Source organism: Catharus ustulatus, chromosome 4 (genome assembly GCF_009819885.2).
Source record: "Catharus ustulatus isolate bCatUst1 chromosome 4, bCatUst1.pri.v2, whole genome shotgun sequence".
NCBI lineage: Eukaryota > Metazoa > Chordata > Aves > Passeriformes > Turdidae > Catharus > Catharus ustulatus.
In genome coordinates this window covers 45,883,856-45,906,621 of record NC_046224.1, presented here as the reverse complement: position 1 = coordinate 45,906,621, position 22,766 = coordinate 45,883,856, and the positions used below count along the sequence as shown (strand labels likewise).

The window sequence follows — 22,766 nt, the reverse complement described above, 5'->3', positions numbered from 1 at the left end:
CCTATAAAGTTAGAGGTTGAAAAAGCTTCCAGCATGCGATACGGCTTCGTCAGGTGGGGCTTTGAGCTGGGCATTGAAGAAAACATGTACCTCTAACCATATTAAAACAGGAATGAGACCGACCAACTTTCTAGTTCTTATTTCAGGTATCATTTTCAACTTTTGTGCCAAAGTACTAGTTGAATACTTCAAGGGACTCCTAGAAGTCACAAAGTCTTGCCTCCCTTGAATTAAGTGCATCAGAAATACAGCCACAGAGAGACACTTGAACTGTAGTTTCTAGAAATTCTGGAGGAGTCCAACATAAAAAAGACTTTCAAAAGACGAAATTTAGCTTCAGGAAAAACAAGAACTTCACTGATTGTGCAACAGAATTTTTCTTTTTTAGAAGGATTTTACATTCAAGTTATTCCATAGTTCTGTATTTTAGGTCTTTGTTCAGAATTACAAACATTCAAAATTTTTTAAAAAATGACAGCTTCTGGGGAAGAACAGAAAGTATTTTAAGAATCTATATGTATTATTATCAATTCACCGGTTAACCAAATCTACACTAGAATCAAAAAATATATACTTACACAGAAAAAAATAAAAAGAAAATCCTAAGATTATGACATAATAGAAAATAAAAAAGTATTTTCTTTTACCTTCTTAACAGGTGATGTAGGTGCCCCTTGGCCACCAGCTACTGAAGGTGCCATCACAGCTACTGATGCTGATTGTGTACTTGTGGTATTTGCATTATTAGCTGCCAAGGTTTTGGTTTTATCTGCAAAATATTTACAAGATTTTAATCTTCATTTTTCATTCACAATTTCACCACCTTTAAACATCAAGTTGAATTTCTATCCAACAAATTTAACAGTTAACTTTATGACTAGCATTTTATTATTTATTCCTCAGTGTTTTCTCCCTCACTCTCAATTTTTATCTTAAGTTAGGTTCACCTTTTTTCCTAAAAGGTTCTTCATGTAACAATTTTATTGTATTCATTAAAGTGTAACCATTTAGAGACGTAGAGACAGAACTACAGAATCATTCAGGTGCAAAGTGACTGAGGAGATCACCTAACTCAACCTTCTGCTCAAAGGTGAGTCAATACTGCCTGTGAATCAGGTTGTTCAAGGCTTTGATGAGTCACATCTTGGAAATATCTGGAGACAGAGATTTCAGTCTTTCCACACAGCCTGTATTTTAGTAGCAGGCTAATGATCATAAAAATCGTAAAAGTAAGAGATAAGTTATCAGATCTCATTAATGCATATAAATATCTCAAAGGTAGGTGTCAAGGATGCTGCCAGACTCTTTTTTGTGATGTCCAGCAACAGGACAAGGAGCAATAGCCATAAAATAAAATACAAGAAATTCCACCTCAACATGAGGAAGAACACAGAGGGTGGTAGAGCACTAGAAGGGGCTGCCCAGGGAGGTTGTAGACCCACCTGGATGCTTTTGTGTGCAACCTGCTCTAGGTCATCCTGTCTTGGCAAGGGAAGTTGAACTTGATGATTTCCACAGCTCCCTTCCTACCCTGACTATCCTTTGATTCTGTGATTCTTTAAAAGTTAATTCAAACAACAGAAGGCAGGTGCCAATTCAAAGTGAAACATTTATTCTCTGATGGCTAGGCATGTTTGAATTCAATGAAATAATTAATGGTACAGAGAACCCTATCAGGAATTCTGTTCACCAAAATGAGCTGAGGCAGGGACTTGCCTTCCAGAACACCAAATTTCCATTGGCTTCATTCCTTTTTTGTCCCTTTTTTCATTTACCTACATTTTCATTTACCTACATTTCTCTGTCTACCTATCTACTCTTTTCTGCTTTGTCCAAATTCCTTCCTTTAAGGTCCATGATTTATGAACCTTAAACCTTCTTACACAAATACACAGAAAATACCACGATTGTGATGCAACAACTGCTGTCACAGCTTTTGCTTGAGTTTCATAACATTGCACCTCGCTTCTGTATTCAAACTGCACATTCTTTGGGCTCAAATGTTATGCAGTATGAAGCAGTACGAAGCAATATGGGGTTCAATCCCCACTGGTTTTGGCCCTACTATAAACATCTTTCCATCTACCTGACCCATACAGCTTAGGAGGAATTAATTTAGAAAGGTTTTCATGAAGTGTTCTCACAACTAACATTTAAATTCAACAAAGTACTAATCTACAATTAGAAATTGTGTAATCCATGGTATTGCTGTTACACACTTGTTTTAGTTATGGACATAGTTGAATAGATCTTTTCAATGTTAGTTACACAGTAAACAAATACAAATATAAACAGCTTACTTGACCAACAGCACTTCATGGAAAGTTCTTTTTAAAAACAAGTGAAAAAGAATGGTGGTAAAATTCTAGGTGATAAAAAGCTGAACAAGGCAATGTGGACTGACAGTATGATTTGAGATGATGCAATCTGCTAGAAATTTGTAAGTAATACATCTTTAAAATATACAGAAAAAATTATTAGGAATGAAAGCATGGAAGGAGAAAAATTGATTTTTTCAAAACTGTATTCTGAAATTATTTCCAGAACAGCAAGAACATAGTTGTACGCATGACTGAGCTGATACGGACTATTTTAAAAAAATATTAAGGTATGTAAAAAAAAGTAAGTTGCAAAACTTGAACTGATGAATATTTCATTTTTTATCTTGTTTCCCTGTCCCTTGCAATAAGCTCCTTTCGTATTCATATTTCCCTTATTGGTCTTACAGACTGATGTGTATTTATTTTTAAACTATATTCTCACGTAACCAATGAAACAAAAATACAGAAAAACATTAGAAAATATTAGAAATCACCATTTCCAGTACTTCAGAATACTGAACACTGTTAAAATATTTCACAATCAAAATGCTTCTTATAATAATAAGATTTTTCACTAGGAAAATCTTTCATTTTCTCAAGCTTAATAATGGTAAAGAAAGGGAAAGTAAAATCTTGGAACTTAAAAGACGTAGCTCTACAGAGAAAAGCTTAAAGTGTATCTTGCCAAATAAAGTATGATAAAGCCTTGTTGATATTAAAACCCCCAAAGTTTACATAAATTAATTCTTGTGTCACAGTCAGATTTTCCTGGCACAAACTACTGGCAATGAAGAGAACACAGTTACCAGAGTCATAAAGTTCAGCAGACATTACAGTCAGCTCAGTGACAGAGAAATTACTACATGTTATATATTATAAGTAGTTTGAGTTTAGCAAAGCTCAGTAAATAATGGATGTAAGTACACTAAGGTAAAAGAGTAATTACAAAGCTTGTCAGACACATTTTTCAGCCTAATACTGAAATGCTGGATTATTTCAAACTACAAAAAAAATTTAAACCATAATAGAAAGTTTGGTTTCGCAAGTTATTTTTATTTCTACCTACATGAAATGCTTATGATAGATTGGCTAGCTCTAAAATGCCTTCTTAGTCTTATCTTTCCAGGTGAAGAAATTAGAATGTATTAAAACAAAAGCTGACAGTTCACCAAAAAGGGTTACCTTTTCAGGATTCTTTATCAAGATTGAACATATATCTTTAAACACTTGCTGCCAGACACTTGTTTTCTAGTTTGAAAGGAAAAGATATTATGCTGTTCTCGTATCAGTACTTGCTACTCTGATAATTGTTCAAGAAAACAACCAACTCCATTTCTCAAGAGAGAAATAGAGCAATGTGCATACAACTTCGTGTACAATGCAAAACTTTTCAAAGAACATTCCTCTTGAACTGAAGCTATATATGAAATAACAACTTTATCTCAGTACACACTGAAACTATATGCAGTACTACTCGATGAATACCTGAGCCAGATTAATTGGTAATTACTTCAAGATGATAAGAATAAATGAGAATGTTTGTACTTCTGCTGATCCAATCTCTCTACCAGTTTCACAAGCAAATATTTCTAAGAAGTCTTCCTCTCTAATTTCATCTTCTAAATTTTTCAATGTTTCTGACATGCTACTTCAGGCATATATTATTCTATCTATCTAATTAAAGGCATCAATTTGGTAAGCAGCCAACCAAGTAACCTGATTCATAGCTTTAACCTAAGTAGTCACCAGCAAAGACATCCATTTGATATCTGTTATGACTTGACTTTAGACATATATAAATGTACTTTAAAATAACTGTAAACTTAGTGAAATACAGAAGAGTAAGTGAAATGTAATTTAACTCTGTATCATGTGATATTAAATAAGTAAATTTATAAAGTAAATATTTAATGAAAGGCAATGCTTCAAATAACATACCTGTCTCTGCTTCAGATTCTGAGTCATCATCTTCTTCCTCTTCACTAGAACAACTGGATTCATCCTTCTTTCCTTCTTCTTCTTCATCTGCTTTCTCTTGCTCCAGAGACTCTATACTAGATGCATTCTTTTCTTGCTCTATAATCAGTGTCTCCTTACTGAGTATGAAAAGAGAAGTATTTCTTAAATACTGAAAAATTTACTAAAGCCAGTTAAGTAGGACTTTGTGACAGCTTGTAAAGTCATCTTTTTAAAGACTTCATAATTTTTCCTATTTTTACTTACTTTTTAAATGTTTTCTGTGTCTGATTATTATCCAGGTTGGCTGTGGATTCAATTAGGGGAGATTTCTTTTCACGTTTCTCACTATGAAGCTTCAAAACACAGAATGATGCAGTTAAATTTTTAGAATGGCATCAGTGTGACAAAATTACAAATGGAGGGGAATCTCCAAATACTACAAACACTAGAATGTGTATAAACTTTCAAAGAATAAAAGTTCAAAGCTCTAAAAATTTTAGAAACTGTTACTCCAAGTAAGATGCTCATTGTTAATACTTCAGATCATAAAATATCCACTGCACAAGGCGATCTGTAGATCGCCTTTTTTCTTCTAAGGCTTTTTTGGTCATCATAGGTGACTAGCTAAGGGCATAAAAGACCTTTTGAGATGACTCCAGCATCATCTGAATTGAAGCCCTGAATTTAAAACTTTGGTTTTAATCTATATGCTTCCCTGAGTTGAATACCATAATCGTATGCATAACAAAATGTAACATATATAAGCACAAGGCCTACCAGATTCTGCTTCTTTTGTAACTCTTCTAAATATCCTAGAATATCTTCATCTGCCACATCAAATGCTGTCTGGCCCTGGAGAAGGGGAAGAAGCAAGACAACAGTATTGTACAACAGAATTTAAATGCATTGGACTATGATGTCGTCTCATCTCGTGATGATGCACGTTAAGGAGAACATTTAGAGAGAGAAATTGGAAAATACCAATCAAGCTCTACTGCAAACTGTTAGTCTGTCAGTACTTGAAAACAGTTTTTCATATTCCTTTTTTTTGCGGAAGGGGTGGGATAAAATTCAAACAAAAGCATTTATACCTGATGAGTAAAGACATTTTTAAGTGATAAGGACATGACAATAAAATTTTACTGTCATTTGAAGGAAAAAAGTCCCACAGTCAATGAAAGGTAGATTGATGAATATAATATAATCTCACAGTACTAGTGCCAAACAACTGTTCACAATGGCAGCTGAACAGATGGATCCTGAGCAGTTCAGTATCTTGCCCAGCTTAAGACTATCACATACAGCTTGATTTTTTAAGATTTAATGATTTAAGGGAGTTACACTGAATTTAAGCAGTCATGCATTCACATTTTACAGTAAAGCTGTATTTTACAATTTAAATTCTATTTTATAAACGATCTGCTATGATTACTTGTTATTTCTCCTTAGGGTATGATTTCCATGGGACATATACTCGAAGGCTGGAATCTAGGCAAAGTCCTATATTCACTGGCATAAATGCAGCTGCATCAACATGCTGGGTGGACTTACTGAGATGTTGGGGGGCATCATGACAAGATCAAACTATGAAGTATTTCTGTATAATAACCAGCAGTAAAAACAGAGCTGTCATTTAAAAGTGGCCACAGCAGCTTGTAACAATAATGAAAGGTGTTCCTGTTTGTCTGTGCTTATTTCAGTTTCTCAAAATGCTAACTAAAGGCAAACTTATTCCAAATTACACTGTGAAGACTATCTTAACTGGTTAGAAACGATGAACCTCTAAACCAATAATTCTGATTGATCATACAGCAGAAGCATGTGCACCCTCCAACAAGCATTAAGTTCTTCTGCCATGACTACCATCACAAGTTTATATGTGCATTGTAACTACAGTATTTAATGTGGCCTTCTATTTTTAGGTAGCTATTATGTGGTAGTTAGACCTACTATGACCACAAAAAGTCATTTTGCAGAAATCTGTTGCAAGTTCCCTGTTCCAGGGAAGATTTCAAGTCATAATTTTTAAAAAGTTAGAAGGTTACATCTTAAACGCAAACCTGCAACAGTTGATACCTGTAATCAGACGCCTAAACAATCCTGGCTGAGTTCTCTGATACGCTGAACATATACAACTGAAACCAAATCCAGAGTTTTCAGTCCTCACTTCTCCAAAAGCAAAAACGCTTACTAGCTTACTTTAACATAGGCAAAACTTTCCCGGCTTGTGGAGACAAGTACATAAACCAAAAAAACCAGCCGACGTCTCTCTATGATATCTCCCTATCCTCCAGTGGATTTGAACATAGTTTCATAAGAGTGCTCCCTAGTGTATAACATCCACATTTTCACAATGCCAGTAAAAAATCTAACATATAAATTGGAAGCAGAACACAATCTATCTGTAAAACAAACTATGAGGAGAAAAATGAGAGCTCAGCACTGAATGAAAAGATTTGGATCCTTTTGATGGTTACGTGAACTCATGAACATGTTTGTGTCTCTTGGGAGCAAGACTAGCAAGCTACACAAGCTACATAAGCTACATTGCATAAAAGTCAAAGAAATAGAGCTTAGGAAGCATTCAGGCTATGTCCAGGGGGTCCAGAGTTACCTGTAAGTTTTTTCCGCCACACCCAAATCAGCATAATATAGTGACAACTCTTTAATATACCAACACAAGCTGATTTTAAGAGTTAAAATACTACCCAAAAGCATCATCATCATCTTCAGAGATCAAATGAAAGCCTGAATGCAATCCATCAAGTCACTAATTTTGTACCTCTGAAATGTCAACAAACTCTTTCAATTGTGAATTTCCATGTCAAAGATTAAATGGATCATTTAATACAGAACTAAGCATAAAGTTGGCCTAGAAATTAATTTAGACAATCAGAGAATTTAGTTCAGAACACAACCATGCTGTTTTGACAACACATGCATTATATAAAGCTCCACGTACAGTAAACAGCAGTTTATCATCACTTTTCTTACCCTGGCTTCTAAAGTCACTTTAGAGACCAGAACTTTGTATCTTGACAAGGATTACATAAAAATCCTACCACTTTGTTGACAGCCTCCATATCACATAGGTTTTCCACTAAAATGCGACATGCTTCTTCTTTACCCCAGTGAGCAGCAGCATGAAGTGGTGTCCAGCCATCATAATCTTTAATATTTACATCGTAGTGAGCCTGTATTAAAAGCCTGAAGAAATTAAAAGAAATAGATCTTGACACTGCTGACAAGGATAAATACATTTTCATAAAAATTGTGAAACTGCTAGTATCTGGTAATCTTTCTCCTTTTTTCTCATAGATATTTTAGTTGGGCTACTGACAGTTGATTAATTTTACTTCTCATAGAAACATCTGCCTTTTCATTGTCTAGTAGGTGTGTGTATATATACATTAAGGAAAATTCAAGAAAAAAAAGCCTTTTCCCTTTTCTTCTCTACTCACTTCCTCTCCAAAGATCATTGTTTATATAGTTAGATATTCTTCTCTGTACATGCAGTAATAGGAAAAAGACTTTTAAAGAAGAGCTGTAGAATGTAAAAAATTTTTACATACAGTGTTCTTATTAGTAAACTATTAAAACCTCCTTCCATTCTAAAATTGGCTGCTTGAAAGTTTCATTTCCTGTCATTAACTTTTTGCAAAAATCTAGTGTGTACATGCTTTAACTGTTCCTTGAGAGGGAGGAGAGTTTCTCAAAGAGAGGACCTGCTGTTCTGCCTGCATTCAGCACTCCCATTAATCATGGTTCTCACTTGAGCATCAAAGTGACAAAAGGACACTTAACCTAACAAGTATTTTTATGTAAAGAGCTAAGAGCTTTCTGAACCACTATCCGTAATTGTTAAAAATCACATAGGAACAAAATATTTTTTTCAAAAAATTTTCTCAGTTTCTCAAGAGCCAATACACTTACAGCAATATCCTCCAATGAATCAACTTTGACACATGCTCAGCTGCAAATCTTGCAGTATTGCTTCCGATACAGAGCACAGATTTTTGATAATCTGAAGCAATCACAAAAATTGCCTGCACATATGTTCTGCCTCTCCTATGAAAAGTATACAGACTGGACTACAAAAAAGACAGTAACTGTGAGAGTTAAAAAATACCCAAACAGTTATAGATACAACTCCCTTAGACACCTGCTACTTTAAAACAAAAATGACTCTTTTCCAACAGAGTAATTTGTCTTCATCATGCTGAAGCATTAGAGTTTTTTGAAACAGAACTCCCGTTCAATAAATTGCCCTGCAGACCTTAAAGGCACCAATACTCACAGTCAGATGTGTACTCATTTTCTTTCATGTTACAGTTTGTAAGTGCTCCTAGCACCGGTAAAGCAGTCAAATAAATTTACAATCATGTTAAAGCAATGTATTACTAATTACGCTTTACTACAATAAAAGTAGAGCTTTGATAAAAAGAAATTAAATATGTTACAATATGTATTGATGTTACCTTTATCAATAGCTGTGAATTAGGGGACACCTGAAGCCTAAAGCTTTCCAGGGAAGATTTCAAGAGTTATGATTTTTAAAAACAACATCACAACACGAAGTTAAATTATCTGGTTTTAAAATGTAAAAACTTTTAGCATGGATTACTAACTCTGCTTTATGTATGGAAATAGATACAGTGTCTTGAACATATGCTCCAACAAGGATGCTAACTGGCATTATGAAAAGGTCTTAAGCTTGCTTACACAGCTGGCTTTAGAAACGGCAAGTTTTCTATCAACTTTCTTCTCTTAAACAAGTATTTAGGCTCAACATGTATACAGTATTCATATTTTGAATGACTTAGAATAGAAAGCTAACAAGATCATGATTTATGAGTGCTTGAAAACATAAAATCAAGCTTTGAGAATAGATTGTTCCAAAGAGACTGGGATTTTCAAGATACACTCCCTGAAAGTCAGAAGTGCCCAATTCCAAGCAGCATTACATCAAGACAATAAAATACGAAAAAGTTGAACCACACTTACTTTAAGACTTCTGTATAGCCCTTAGCAGCAGCTACATGAAGCGCTGTGCCACCAGATTTTGCATGCCTGACATCATTTATATGGCCACTGTTGAGCCACTGTCTTGCATCTCTTAGCATTATTCGTTCTTCTTCTTTTCGAGCTGATTCTATATCAACCCCTAATTCAGGCAGGGAGGGGGAGAGAGGAAGAGAAAACACAAAATATTTTAATTCAAATATTTCAATTCAATTATATAACAAATTTTATGCCACATTTATATGATATAGTAAAATAAAAATTAAACAATCTGAATAATGTTGAGAGTTAGATATGAATATTTTTAAAATAGAATTCCAAGGTAATGGAAACAACCAATATTGCATAACGCCTTTTTTAAGAGAATGGGGGCTGGGTGGAAAAAGGATTATAAATAAATGAATATAATTAATATAATAAAAATAAATTTACTAGAACTCTTCAAATTTATTCTTTTAAGAATGTCTACTATCACAGTATTAACTACTAAAGTGGTCTGTTAAAAAAAGAGGAAAATTCTATTTAAATTTTCTGAGCACCAAAAAATAAGTCTGTGTTGATGTATCTGCATACAGTAGAAAACAGCTGAAGTTGTTTTACAAACAGATCTCTATGGAAAGAGAAACAATCTTGCTTTTTAACACTTAAGACAAGATGGAGCTATATCTTTTATACTTTCTGAAGCATTTCTGGTTTGTCTCCTATCACTGTGAATCACAAACCTTATACACAAACAGACAACATTTTGGATATTGCACTTCATAGTTCTACTAAAAAATCACCAAAAACACTGAAAACTTTTTACAGTATGTCTCACACAAAAAGATCATGCACTGATGAAAAGGGAGAAACACAGACTACCATCATAACACCGACAAGTATATCAGGTTAAACAAATGGTCATAAATTCCAGACCCTGAATGGGTAATGCAAACACATTATTTGCAAGCATTTTTGCAATTACTACTTAAGAACAGCAGGAAAGAGATCTTGAAAAGAACTATGCACGAACATAATTCTATTTATGATGGCTGAATGGTGACTACTCACAAGGAAAAACAATTCAGAAACTGTGATCATCAAAAGCACTAATTGTATCTGGGTTGACCTCTATCAGAAAGTAAGTCTCCCAACTTTCAACAAAATGTTTTTATGTGTATGATTTCTCTAATCTTACACACTGGTATGCAGGGACTTGGGAGATACATACTGTAAAACTTTACGATAAAGACAATCAAAGATAAAACTTCAAGTACCATAATGTAATTGAAGCAAGTTAAAAGTCAGTGTTCTGAGGACTTGACTGAACACCTAGACTCATTAAATTAATTGACCAGCAAAACCATTTCACTCTTGACAATTTAGGTAAAAAATGAATAGAATTACATTTCATCAGAAACTGATGAAAAACTATAATCTGGATGATTGAACCTCTAAGATGCAGGAAGACATACAAGGCTGTTGAAGGAGAGGAAAAAGCTGAAAAACTTTCCAAGTAGGACAGGTATGAAGAATGAAGACCAGGAACTCTGAATCAATACCACGTTGACAGTCACATATTCTCATTCCTCAGGAAGCTCCTACATGGTGGTATGTGAATTACTGCAAACTGTAACTTCATGGGCCTGAGCATCTGCTCGCCATTCAGAATGACACAGCAGTGATCAGCAGATCCTGGACAATATTCTAGAGCACAGTCATTCACGCATCCATGTTGCCTGCAAAACACTACTATGTAAATATATATAATGTATATTTGATCATCTCTTAGTCATATTTATGTCCATTCCCTTTTTGTATGCTCAAAGTCCAACTGTGAATCCTTATCAGCATGAGTAACCTCCTCCACCTGAAGAATCCAAAAAAATTCCTATCAGCGTAAAACCGTTTATGTACACAGCTGTTTGCTTGGACTCACTTTTGTATAAAGGAGGAACAGAGAAAAACCTCATTCCAGACCCTGATCTCGTGAGCTTCTAATGGGTCACATTCAAGCTTACTTTCCAGACAGGCCTAACAACCCAGGTTATTATGTCAAAATAGCAATGTTTTTGCAGAAAAAGTAACTAATACTCAATACATACTTCCATTAATATCACGAGCTATTGGATTTCTGAAGCCCAAACAAAATATAATGGTTGCAGAGGAGTAATGACTGTATCAATATATTATTTTACAACACAAAAATTTCTAGAAAATTTCTATATTCAATAAAAGAAAGTACCAGAATCTTGCCAATCTAAATAAAACATTCCACATTAATAACTGGTGTGAAAATGGGAATTAAACTGTGTGTCACAAAAAAAAAAAAAAAAAGCTGTACTCTGAGATAAATGCAATTCCCATTATTAACTACAGAAAATGGAACGCAAACAGCCTTTATTATACCTTGTATGGGCCTTTCTCCTTCCTTTTGTTTTCCAGACTCAACTAAGATACCAGGAGAAAAGAAAATGCTCATCATCTGTTTCCAACCCTTTCTCCCGACGGCCCATAGATGGCAATGCACTGCCTCCCAGCTCAGCCTCAGCCTCAGCAGTTGCTCACACCACCAGTGTGCTTAACCTCTCTGGCAGCCTAACAACTTAAATCATTAATAATTTATTGCTAAATGCTTTCACTTTTTTTTCTGATCAACAAGTGTTACTCAACAGCCCCAAACAGGTTTGAAAACAGTGTGCTTGCTCAGTGAGCATTTAATGAAAATTCAGCATAAATTTAACTGCTGAATCATTGTTTCAGGACGACTCAGCCATATAAAGGCATGTTTTATAGATACTGCAGGGAAGATCAACCCACTTTTTACTTCACGAAGTGAATGTTTATATACAAATGTAATAGTTCGCATTTTATCCACATAAACAAATCTGAGTTAAGCAATACATCTGGGAGTCTTGTTACATTACCTATAATTAAGAATGAGGAACATGTGTTTCTCCTTGGAACAGGAGTGACCATTCTGATAGTTACTGAATAAATAGCTACCACGCTGAACCCCTGATTCACCTCACATAATCTCTCCCCACTAACTCACCTCCTGAGAATGTTTCCTATAATTCAAAATAACTGCTTAAGCAGTTAAAAATAATTTTAAGAGGACATCTGATGATCAACAGCTAAAAAAATCACTTCAAACCATTATACTTAACCCCACTCGAGCCCTGAGGAGAGACATTTAAAACTGGCTAGGGTTGGCAAGGGCTAAAGCCACTTCTCTTTCAAGTCTGTTGTTTTTTACCACTGCAAATGAATATTTTACTGCTGAAAGACAACTTCCACAACTCTGTTGAAACACTGCAGAGCAGAAACATGACAGGTCACACTGAGAAACCAAGTAACATTTTTGATGAAGCAAAATGATTTTAAAGATTGCAGTGGCCCCTATATATATACGGGATTAACCAATGCAAAAGATATTAGTCATATGGAGGAGCAAAACAAGTCCTAGAAGAAGGTTTTTTTATATCACACAAAATAGTTTAACCACATGGAGTGCAAACAGAACAGTTGTTCTGCGCTACTATGGAATAATTTCTGTAAAACACCTGATTTTGTTATCTGTGAAATGTTTCTAACCGGGTCAAAAATATCTTTACATCTTACTTGAGTATCTAATTTACCTTCTCACAAATTACAAAACTAAGCTAGATTTTAAGCTTAAAAATTATTTAAGCCAGTATTTCCCCACTGAAGATTAGGGTAGAAAAAATTTTTCCTAACTATCAGAGCTGTACACCTTCAGTTACATGACAAGTATTCCCTTAGTTCACAATTCCTGCACAGGCCATTGTATCAAGTCATGCTATTTGCTCAGCAGGACACAAGAGAACACATGAAAAGGCACCTAACCCTTGGTGCAATTTAGAGGTGTAGCACGTGGGGATAAGAATGACTGAAGAAAAACAGACACTGCACAATAATATTAGAAAACCTTTCTTCTTTAATGGCCAGCACTCCTTACAATAAACTTGTATAACAAGATTACTCTGGATCACTGACCATCTCCTCACTAGATCAGACATTGGAGCCTGAATGTTAAAATAGGATGAGGATTGCAGATCCTTCCTTTTACTAAACCTGTAATGTCACAGAGATCTGAACTGTATTGTATTCCATGATTTATTTTTGCGCAGTTAGTGCCTCTAGAGGCTCCCACATTTTGTTCTGTAATAAGACATGTCCTTAAAATACAGCTTGACACCTGCCAAAAAGTGGGCGTAAGTACCAATTGATGATTAATAGAATGCTGAATAGCTGAGTAGTCTGTTTTGACATTTCCTATAAAGACTTTAGGCCTGCAAAAGCAGTAAAAAAGGAGACGTGAGCTGTAAAAAAGTGATTCTTCTCGTATTTCTAACAGAAACAAACATCAAATATCAGCACTTAAATCTGAAATCACAATGAACCTGGCTGATATTTCCAAGCAATCTTTTGCCACCAAACAACTCTGACTGCAAACACGTAGGAAGCCAAATTTACAGCACTAGCACTGCAACACAAAAATGAAGCTGCAATGAATGTACGAATAAACACATGAAAAGGTTATAAGGCAAAAATATTATGGAAAATGCCTATTTAATTTTCATACTGCATATTTTATCTACACAGAGATAGGATATTTTGTCACCCAGGCTTGTTTATTTTCAAAATAAATAGCCTGGTCTTCCATTAACCTTAACACCGAGCCAGGGCTGACCATTCCACAGACCCCACTGTTAACCTGCATTATCTAAACTGTGGTACTGCTTTATTTGATATGAAGGAGCATAAAATATGGAAGAAATATGACTTATCTCACTGCTGGAGGGATAATTATATTCAACTACATGCATAGGCAAAGATGAAACTGTCACAATGCCTCACTGTCAACTGCACGTTAAGAGAAACAATTAGGTTCCTATTTCAGAGCTATTAACTTGTCTAGCCACAACACACACATTTATGCACTTTTTAAGTGATTCGATAATGAGTAAATAATCTTTTTTTATGTAACATTATCACACAAATTTATGTAATATCTATATGCAACCTAAGGATGCCATCAAAAGTGCACTATTAAACCCTTATTGCTGAGACAACTGTCTCATGATTTAGTAAGATATACACTGTAAGTTCACAACCAGATTTGTACCCTTTCTATTCCATTCTCATCCACAATAATGAAATACTTCCTTTGATTTTATCTCTGCACATAAAAGCCTTCAGTTCTTATGTCTTCAGACACAAATTTAGAAGGAGGGATAATGCATGTCTTCTTCCCTGCTTCTGTGAAACAAGCAAGCAAACCAACTGCCATAAAATGTAAGAGGAAGGAAAATAGGTTGCCCATACCAAGTGAAATTCAGTATTTTAAAACAACCTAAATTATTCCTTTGGAAGCTAATAGCTACAGAGTGGGAACATGTATCTTCCTCTCAGATTTATAAAGACAGTACCGTACACAGTTTACTGTAAGCTTCAACTGTGAAATATGTAAACCTACTGAAATTTTCAGTGCTGTAGCAATATGCTAATTTTACAATTGGGCTGTTCAAAATCATTCGATTAAACTTGCAAAAAGAATAAAAATTAGTGTGTAAGGTTGAATATCTGTATTATAAAAATGTACGTAAAATCCCATATAATGAAGTATTTAATTTTAAAAAAGCAGTAACACATCAAAGAGGGATCTTGCAAGAGTTCATTCCCCAAGCAATTCCAATTTCTCAAAGAGCTACTGCAGTCATTTACTATCACACATCAGTAAAGACAAGCATTTCAAGAACAACCTCAAAAAATCTAGGTTGAGGTGCATTCCAGAAACAAAGCAAAGGAAAGACTGACAGTACTGTTAGAAAAGAGAATAACTAATTAAAATAGGGAAATGGTAATACACACAAAACATACACACACAACTGTCTAATCTGATGTTCATTGTGTGTTAACTGCAAAAATTGCTAATCAAATTTCTGTTAACACTACCAATTCACTGAATCAAAGCCTTTGCAAATCTACTGTCTACTTCTGTGTTATCAGTAGGTTCTCTTATTTCCCTGAAGATCATGTCTTCCAATTTCTTTTCAGCATTTGCTTTGGGCATTAAATGGGTTTAAGCACATAAATTAAAACTGCATAAAGCCTGAAACAATTACAATTTACTGGTAAATTATGTAAATCTGTTTTAAGAGATAACTGTACATTCTATATTGAACAACTCTCTTTAGAAAATAGACTTCAGCAGTCACAATTTAGCCCAAGTTTTCAAATAAATACATAAATACATAAATACAACACCCTTCTGTATTCAAAATTACCTTGTCTATTTACTTCATTCTGAAGCAGCTCTTCCATTGCCTCTTCTTCAGCAATATCTAATGGAGTGTCTCCTTCACTATTTACAGCTCCTACATGTGCTCCTTGACTAATTAAATACCTGCCAATAGACAAAGAAAAAAAACCTGTAAATAACACCACAAAGCTGATGCAAAAAAAAAACAAAACTGGAGACACTAGGATATCATATGCACACATGCAATTAATGGAAACATTTAGATTGGGTGTAAGTAAAAACCCTTTTGACTGTCTGCAACATATGAATACCCCTATGTCTTTTCATCCTAATACTCATTAATACAAATAGCCTTCTGGTCTTTAGTTTGCTGCAAAGACTCCTGACATGTTTAATACATACCTGGAAGAACTCAAAGAAGAAAATGGCTAGATAATGAGGTGAACAGAGATGGCCTCCTCTTATTAAGTCACTTTTCCTATAACTCACAAATTCAGTGGCACATAATGTTTCTACAATTTGCCAAAATGATGACTCCTGATCTCTTTGTCAGCTTCTTAAAGTTAATAAAAACAAAACTCCATCTCCTTCTATGCATTCATAAGGTCAGCTTTTGGTGGGGAAGGAGGCAAGGGGGAGAAAGAAAACAGTACTTCACACATTTCAAGCCCACTATGTTCTCTTATTTAACGTGTTACTGTCTCAGGAGTCAAGAACCCAAAGTTCTCAATTCCCAATCACATCAAAGGATCAATTCCAACAATAGATCACAGAAGTATTACATTATTTAATTGTATTAAGCCATAAGCCTGTGAAGTTATTGACAACCTACAGTTAACGAACAATTAAAATTGATCAATAGTCTCGCAGCTTCTGACATATTATTTCCATTTACCTAAAAAATTCAGTACTTTGCAGGAGTCAAGACAAGCAAAAAGCTGCAAACACACCTCTGTCTTGCACAGCTTAATTCATATTTTCCATGTGTTTGAGAAAAAAAAATCAGGATACAGTGAAGAATCTATCATCCATCATAACAGTTACAGGAAATAAGAAGTGCTTTCCTACCTTCACTACTACAGAATGCCAAATTATGCAGGAGACATTCACAAAATTAATCCAACACTAATACAAATGCTTTTAAGTACTTATTGCTGCTTAACTTCTGCCAATTAATTATCATCCTAGATAGTTGGAATCTGTTGTCTTTAATCAATAAACTCAGAACGAAATAGTCTCATATATACGTATTTTTAATGTATGCTTTAAACAGGACTGTTACTAAATCTCTGTAATTACATCAGGAAGTGGTAAGAACTAGTAGATCACAAAATGAAAACTAATTCTCAGAGATGCAACTATTATCTCCTGGCATATGCATCATCAATTGCCACCAACAACTTCAATGCTGGTATACCATGTTGGTTTTACAGTGTTCTTCTTGAAAGAATGCTGTGCTCTAATTCCGACCTCTCTCCTTTTAAAAGACTGAACTTCTGCAGAAATGAAAAATTAATACAGAGGAACAATATTTCTCAAAAATATTGGCTGTATTAACAGTGAAACATCCCCCCAGGTCACAGATCAGGTAATTGTTATGCAGGTGTTTGCTAAACAGGCAGAAACAGCAGTGGGGAAATCAAATTTTTTACAAAGTCAAAATAAAGTAAACCACTTACAAAAATATCTTTATTTAAAACCCCAAGTGAATATTCATATTCTTTCAATGTTTATGTTCTAATATAGACAGGAAAAATTTTTACATCTTTCCACACAATATCTCTAGCAGAAAATGAAACCACTTCTGTAAGGAAAATACCTATCTCATTGAAGCAGTTGTATTTGGCCACCTGGGTCAATAATTTGTAGTTATGATAAAAGAAGAAATATATAAAAAAGTGTAGGGAATGAATAAAAGGCTAGCATAGCATTTTAAAGAGTTATTATTGCTATAGACAGACAACTCTATGATCAATTGATCCTGTAAAGCAGATTTCAAAATGAAGCTGCTTACAGATCAAAATCAGATCAGCAATGCTGGGGGATTAGCAGGGTTGGAGAAGTAGAGTTATCTGATTTTCCTATTGCAGGTACTTACAGGGCTTTGGTTTTCCTGGGTCAGCATGGAAAGGATACGTGAACTTGCTCCATGTTCACAGGATTTAAAGGGATGGAAGCAATACAACAAAGATTAAAGGCAGCACACTCCTTGCCAAGGAAGTGAGAAAACTCTTTTCCCAACCTTCCTTCAGCCACTCCAACTAGGCCTCTCCACTGCTATCCTTCTCAAAAAATTAACAGTGATCCCCTCAGGTAAATTTATTGAAAGAACATTATTTACTATAAACCCGAGTTAACTATATAATTTAACTATAAATTTGAGTTACTAAAAAGCAAATCAGATTCCAACTATTTTAAAAATATCTTTTAAACCTAATAATGATATCTACATTTGTTCTGTTTTCCATATCATGCAGATTACCCTGTCCTGTAAAAGTGTATGTATGCATTTGTTTATTTAGAGTACAGCTACTTTCAGCAAAGCAATCACAGGATTCACATGGAACGTGAAGTCAACCTGCTACCTATAGAATCAATGGTTTTCTTAGAAACTTAGTGCTACCGAGGGAGAGGAATCGTTTTCCATGTTGACTCTGCACTGCATACACAAAGAAAACAGATTTGCAAACAAGACCAAATGAATGATGCCCTGAGTTTGTAGGGCATTACTGAGCAGAAAAACAGAATAATCCTAAAAACGAGAAGATTTTGCTGTTTACATGAGAAAATTATTTCTCAAATGAACTGTATTTCAAACTTATGTACGACTTCAAATACGGGTGTATTTGACATTTAAATTATCCTGGTACCATATACTAAAATCTTCACATGTAACAGTGTATTATTGTGTGTAGGTATGTATGTATATATTGACTTCCACGTTCTGGAGAAAAAAACCCTAAATAACAAACAACTGCTTGTATTTCTCCTTTTTAAACTAAATATTACCTTCATCTTGAAATGTCATCATTCTAAAGCAAGCAAACAGAATATAACTTCATTTCCTTGACTGATATTTAATTTATACAGCTACATGTATACAGTGAAAAGGAAATTGAAGCTGCGTAACAGTAAGTCCAGAACCATGTCTTTCGACACTATGTCTAGAAAAAGTTGCTTTATGTAAACTTGGAAGCAGTGAAAAAGTAAAAACAAAATTTCCACCATCACCTACTAAACCTTTTGGTATAGCACTTGAATTTGTATATTTTGAAATTCACTTGTTCAAAAATGGTCATGCTCAATAGACAACGACAGAAGAATAATTCAGAAAATCCAGTGATAATCTATATAATGTATTGGAAGGAGTTCATTCTAAATCTAAATAGATGACAAGGAAACAGTGGTTTGATTAATACCATGCTTTTCTATCAAGTAATGGCTTTCAAGTGTTAACACTGAAGCTAAAGGTACTGCTTTTAGACTCTTGTGGTCTAAATATAGAGAACTGCAAGTATCCCAGGAATACTAAGAGAAACAAAAGTAGCAAGAGAAAATAATTCCTGATACTTTGTCCTGATATTTCCATGACAAGGATTATGCAGTCTGCATAAGACTGGAAGAACAAGTTCGCTTTTCAATACCATTGTTTTATAAGGGCAAATATACTTCTAATTGAATTTTTTCTTTTAGGAGTCACTGCTGTATATTCCTCAACAGCTACTGAAAACTGAAATTAACTATACTGGGAAAAAAAAAAAAGCAAACATTTATTTTTCTAGAATTATTATGAAACCCAGATACTTTCTCATGTTTTCATGAAAAATGCATTTTTATACCACGAATAAAGTGTTGGAATCTCAGTATATTAGGGACAATAAAAACCAACCCTCTGAGATTAGATGTAGTACAGTAGTACAAAAGCCAAACAGTCCACACCAAAACAAATCCCAGGAACTAGAAATAAATTTTAACTAGCAACATGGCCTACATTCTGAATTAAAAAAAAATCCCAAACCAATAAAAAACCTTTACAACGAAATTTTGTGTGTGTGTACATCTGTTAACAAAATGCATACATAGAAAAAAAGAGAGGAAAACACCTCTCTCTGAAGACACTTTGTATACAAAGCTGAGTCATATCTCTGAATTTAGAAAATAAGAACCTGGAAGATGCTCCAGCTTGGGTAACAGCATACACTGCAGACAGCATTCTCATATTATTTATCTCAGCACCAGAAAGAGGGTTTACATTCGAACCTTGGCCCAGTTCACAGTATCTGGAAACAAGTTTGCAAAGTCATTACAGATATAATTAACTTGAAGTACTGGCTGAACCTGAAGGTCACCAGAAGGGTGGCAATACAGGGAAGGGTAGAGAAGTGGCCACTGAATTGAATCAGTTCATTGCAAACTGCTTACTGAGCTCACAAGTGCAAACAAGTGGTACCATCAGACTGCTCAAGAAGACTGGAAAGCAGTTCCTGACTCCTAGAATGTGATGAGAGGAACCTGCCTAAAAAATGCTACATATACATTTTAAATAAACATGTTCAGTGTGTCCTTCCTGGGAAACATGGCCTAATTGCTAGTGGGGGCCCCAACCAACAGCACAACTGGTCTGCCAAGAACTTTCAACTAATGAGCTAACATTTAACATTTCAGCTAAACCCCGCCGGTTTTAAAAAATCCATACATGGTGGAGTTTCAAATTAATTCCATGAGTATCTTAACTGAATGATAACAGGGAGCCAGAGACTGAAAAAGTATCACTGTATTCATGCAGCTGTGTAAACTCTCATTTGAAAAAACAATGAAAAAAATTAAAAACTTTCTTTTTGGAATATGTATTTCAATTGCCTTTTTTAAAATAAAAAGCCTTTCAGAATTCACTGTTTATATTTTTAAATAATAAAGTATCAATGCACTTTTAAAAGTACATCTTTGTAAAACATTCATATTACTGATAAAAATACATTTATAATAACTCTGGCCAAACAATTAGACCTTCAAGAGACATTTAATAAAAAATAAAAAATTTTAACATTGCTATTTCCAATTTTTTTTAAGTTTATGTACACTGTAAAATCTGATCCTTCTCAGATCCTCTGTTGCTTTAAATGTGTGGGAATATTTCTGAAAATATTTTCTAACTGTAAAATAGTTCCACTCTGATTTCCTAACAATGTTGTTACTAAGTCAGGCAAGATAGAAATTCTACCTCGAGATTATTTGTTGTTTCCAAATGTATGTAATTTTGTTTTGGTCTGGTTTTATCAGTTTGAGGGGGTTTTTTTTGGCATTTAACTTTCAGCAAAAGTAACACTTACAGGCTAGGCAAGCAAAGGTATACATACCTATACGGACAACATATTGAGAGATGGGATTATAGCTTCTATATGATTCTTGAATTACAAGGATACACTTTGCAAAATTAAGATATTGAAGAAAGGCCTGGTCTTCTTATTTTTCTTGAATGTCTTAAAATAATACAAACCTACAGCAAATCCAGTAGCATTAGAGTAATATTATGCTAAATTAGGTTGTGGTACACAGCATAAATACAGCCTGTGTCAGTGGGCAAGCCCCACGGAAAATATACAGTTGGCTGAACAGGTATGAACAGCCAGTGCACAGCCAATCAATCACTTCCTCATGCACCTGCACAACGTTACTCTCACTTTTGAACACGTAATTCAAACCCCAGATAAATTCAATTATAAAAAGCCACAACTTCACAGTTTTGGAAACCTGTGTTCTAATTCCTAAAGGTATTTGGTGGAGAATTTAAAATGTGTGCAGTATGGGGCAGGCAATGGCAGGTCTCGCCAGGTGTGGAGAAGCCCTGCCCTGCCTGGGCAGGGACCCCTCACACAGCACCTGCTCTACACCATGGGGGACTCTCCTCAGCCCTTGAGAGAAAACCAACAGGTTACTTTCCTCAAACTCCTTTCTCCACAGCTGAGGTACTACTGCAGTTCTGTCTTCTGAATCTGTGATTTATAAGAGAAAATGAAAGTTCCAAATTCAGCATTGTAACCAAAATGGTAGAAATTCAAGTGGGCCTAGAATCCCTTCTCCTGCATGATTTTAAGACCAAAGGAGAACAAATCAAATAACTTGAAAAACAGAAGTCAAACTCACAGAGACGTCTTACTCAGGCACTCTGCAAAATGCCATCCCACACTGTCAATCACTGCTGTGCCTCAACATTCTGCCTCTGAACATTCAAAACTGAACAGACCGGCACAAGAAAGACAGGCTTCTGTGACAGCATTTAAATGAAATCAAATAATAAAAAAACTCAGGCACTTTTAAGGTTATGCTGCTTTGCAAAATACAAGACTTTCACTCACATCTTCCTCTTTCAAAAAAAGAATGTTGCAGCACTTTCCAAAAAGGAATGCTCCCACTATGAGCAGTATCATCAGCTAGTAGCTGTGCAAAACACCAAGCTAAATCAGACCAATTAGAGTTATTTGGCCTTACTAGACAGTTACTTATCCTGAAATACATGAGTGATGACATTAAGACAGCTAATATCAACAAGAGACCTGAGGTAAATTTATGATTTCCTCTTGCAGAACACAAAATCCAAGAATTTCTGACAACTAGAGATGTTTAAAAAAAGAGTAACAAAAATAGTTGAGAAACCAATGGCTGAAAGATTTTAAGCAAATAGAAGGAGACATTTATTTTCAATTTTCATCAGGATAATCCAGACTAAAGTTTGGGGTTTTTTTCCTAAATAATTAATCAATTTGCAAAGACTTCTAATGTCCTTTGATATGCAATAGCTCTTGCAGATAGCATCAAATCCAGTTTCTGATTCTCTCTTGTGAAGCTCTTATGAAAGGCATCTTGGACTGCACACATCTTTGCTTCAAAACTGTCAAATACTCCAAGGCTATCAAAGTAGCAAAACAAACAAAAAAACCCACCTTCCTACGTAAACAGCACTTCCTATAATTTCTAAATATTGTACCTATATAAAAAACATATTTATGATTATGAGGCCAACATTCTATAGCATACCAACACTGAATTTTGCACATAGCTGGCTGTTCTCAGCCTCCACTGCAACTTGCATGCCCAAGGAAGCAGACTAAGTAGAATCCCATCTGTCATCCTTCTTGGTATGCAGGAGCATAAAAGAAACAGTGTAGATAACAGTATCTGGTTAGTTTTAGTGCTCT

General features: G+C 34.8%; 1 protein-coding gene across 3 annotated transcripts in view; it reads right to left on the bottom strand.

The window, feature by feature from the left end:
* Positions 1 to 22,766, bottom strand: part of PPP1R12A (protein phosphatase 1 regulatory subunit 12A) — a 115,841-nt gene that overhangs the window by 37,460 nt on the left and 55,615 nt on the right. For all 3 annotated transcript variants that reach the window (XM_033057586.2, XM_033057587.2, XM_033057588.2), the window contains exons 3-9: positions 15,596 to 15,714; positions 9,285 to 9,444; positions 7,343 to 7,487; positions 5,058 to 5,132; positions 4,545 to 4,633; positions 4,260 to 4,417; positions 648 to 769 (exon numbers count right to left, since the gene is read on the bottom strand). In XM_033057586.2, the coding sequence (XP_032913477.1) occupies positions 648 to 769; positions 4,260 to 4,417; positions 4,545 to 4,633; positions 5,058 to 5,132; positions 7,343 to 7,487; positions 9,285 to 9,444; positions 15,596 to 15,714 (868 nt within the window). The remainder of the gene's footprint in view (positions 1 to 647; positions 770 to 4,259; positions 4,418 to 4,544; positions 4,634 to 5,057; positions 5,133 to 7,342; positions 7,488 to 9,284; positions 9,445 to 15,595; positions 15,715 to 22,766) is intronic.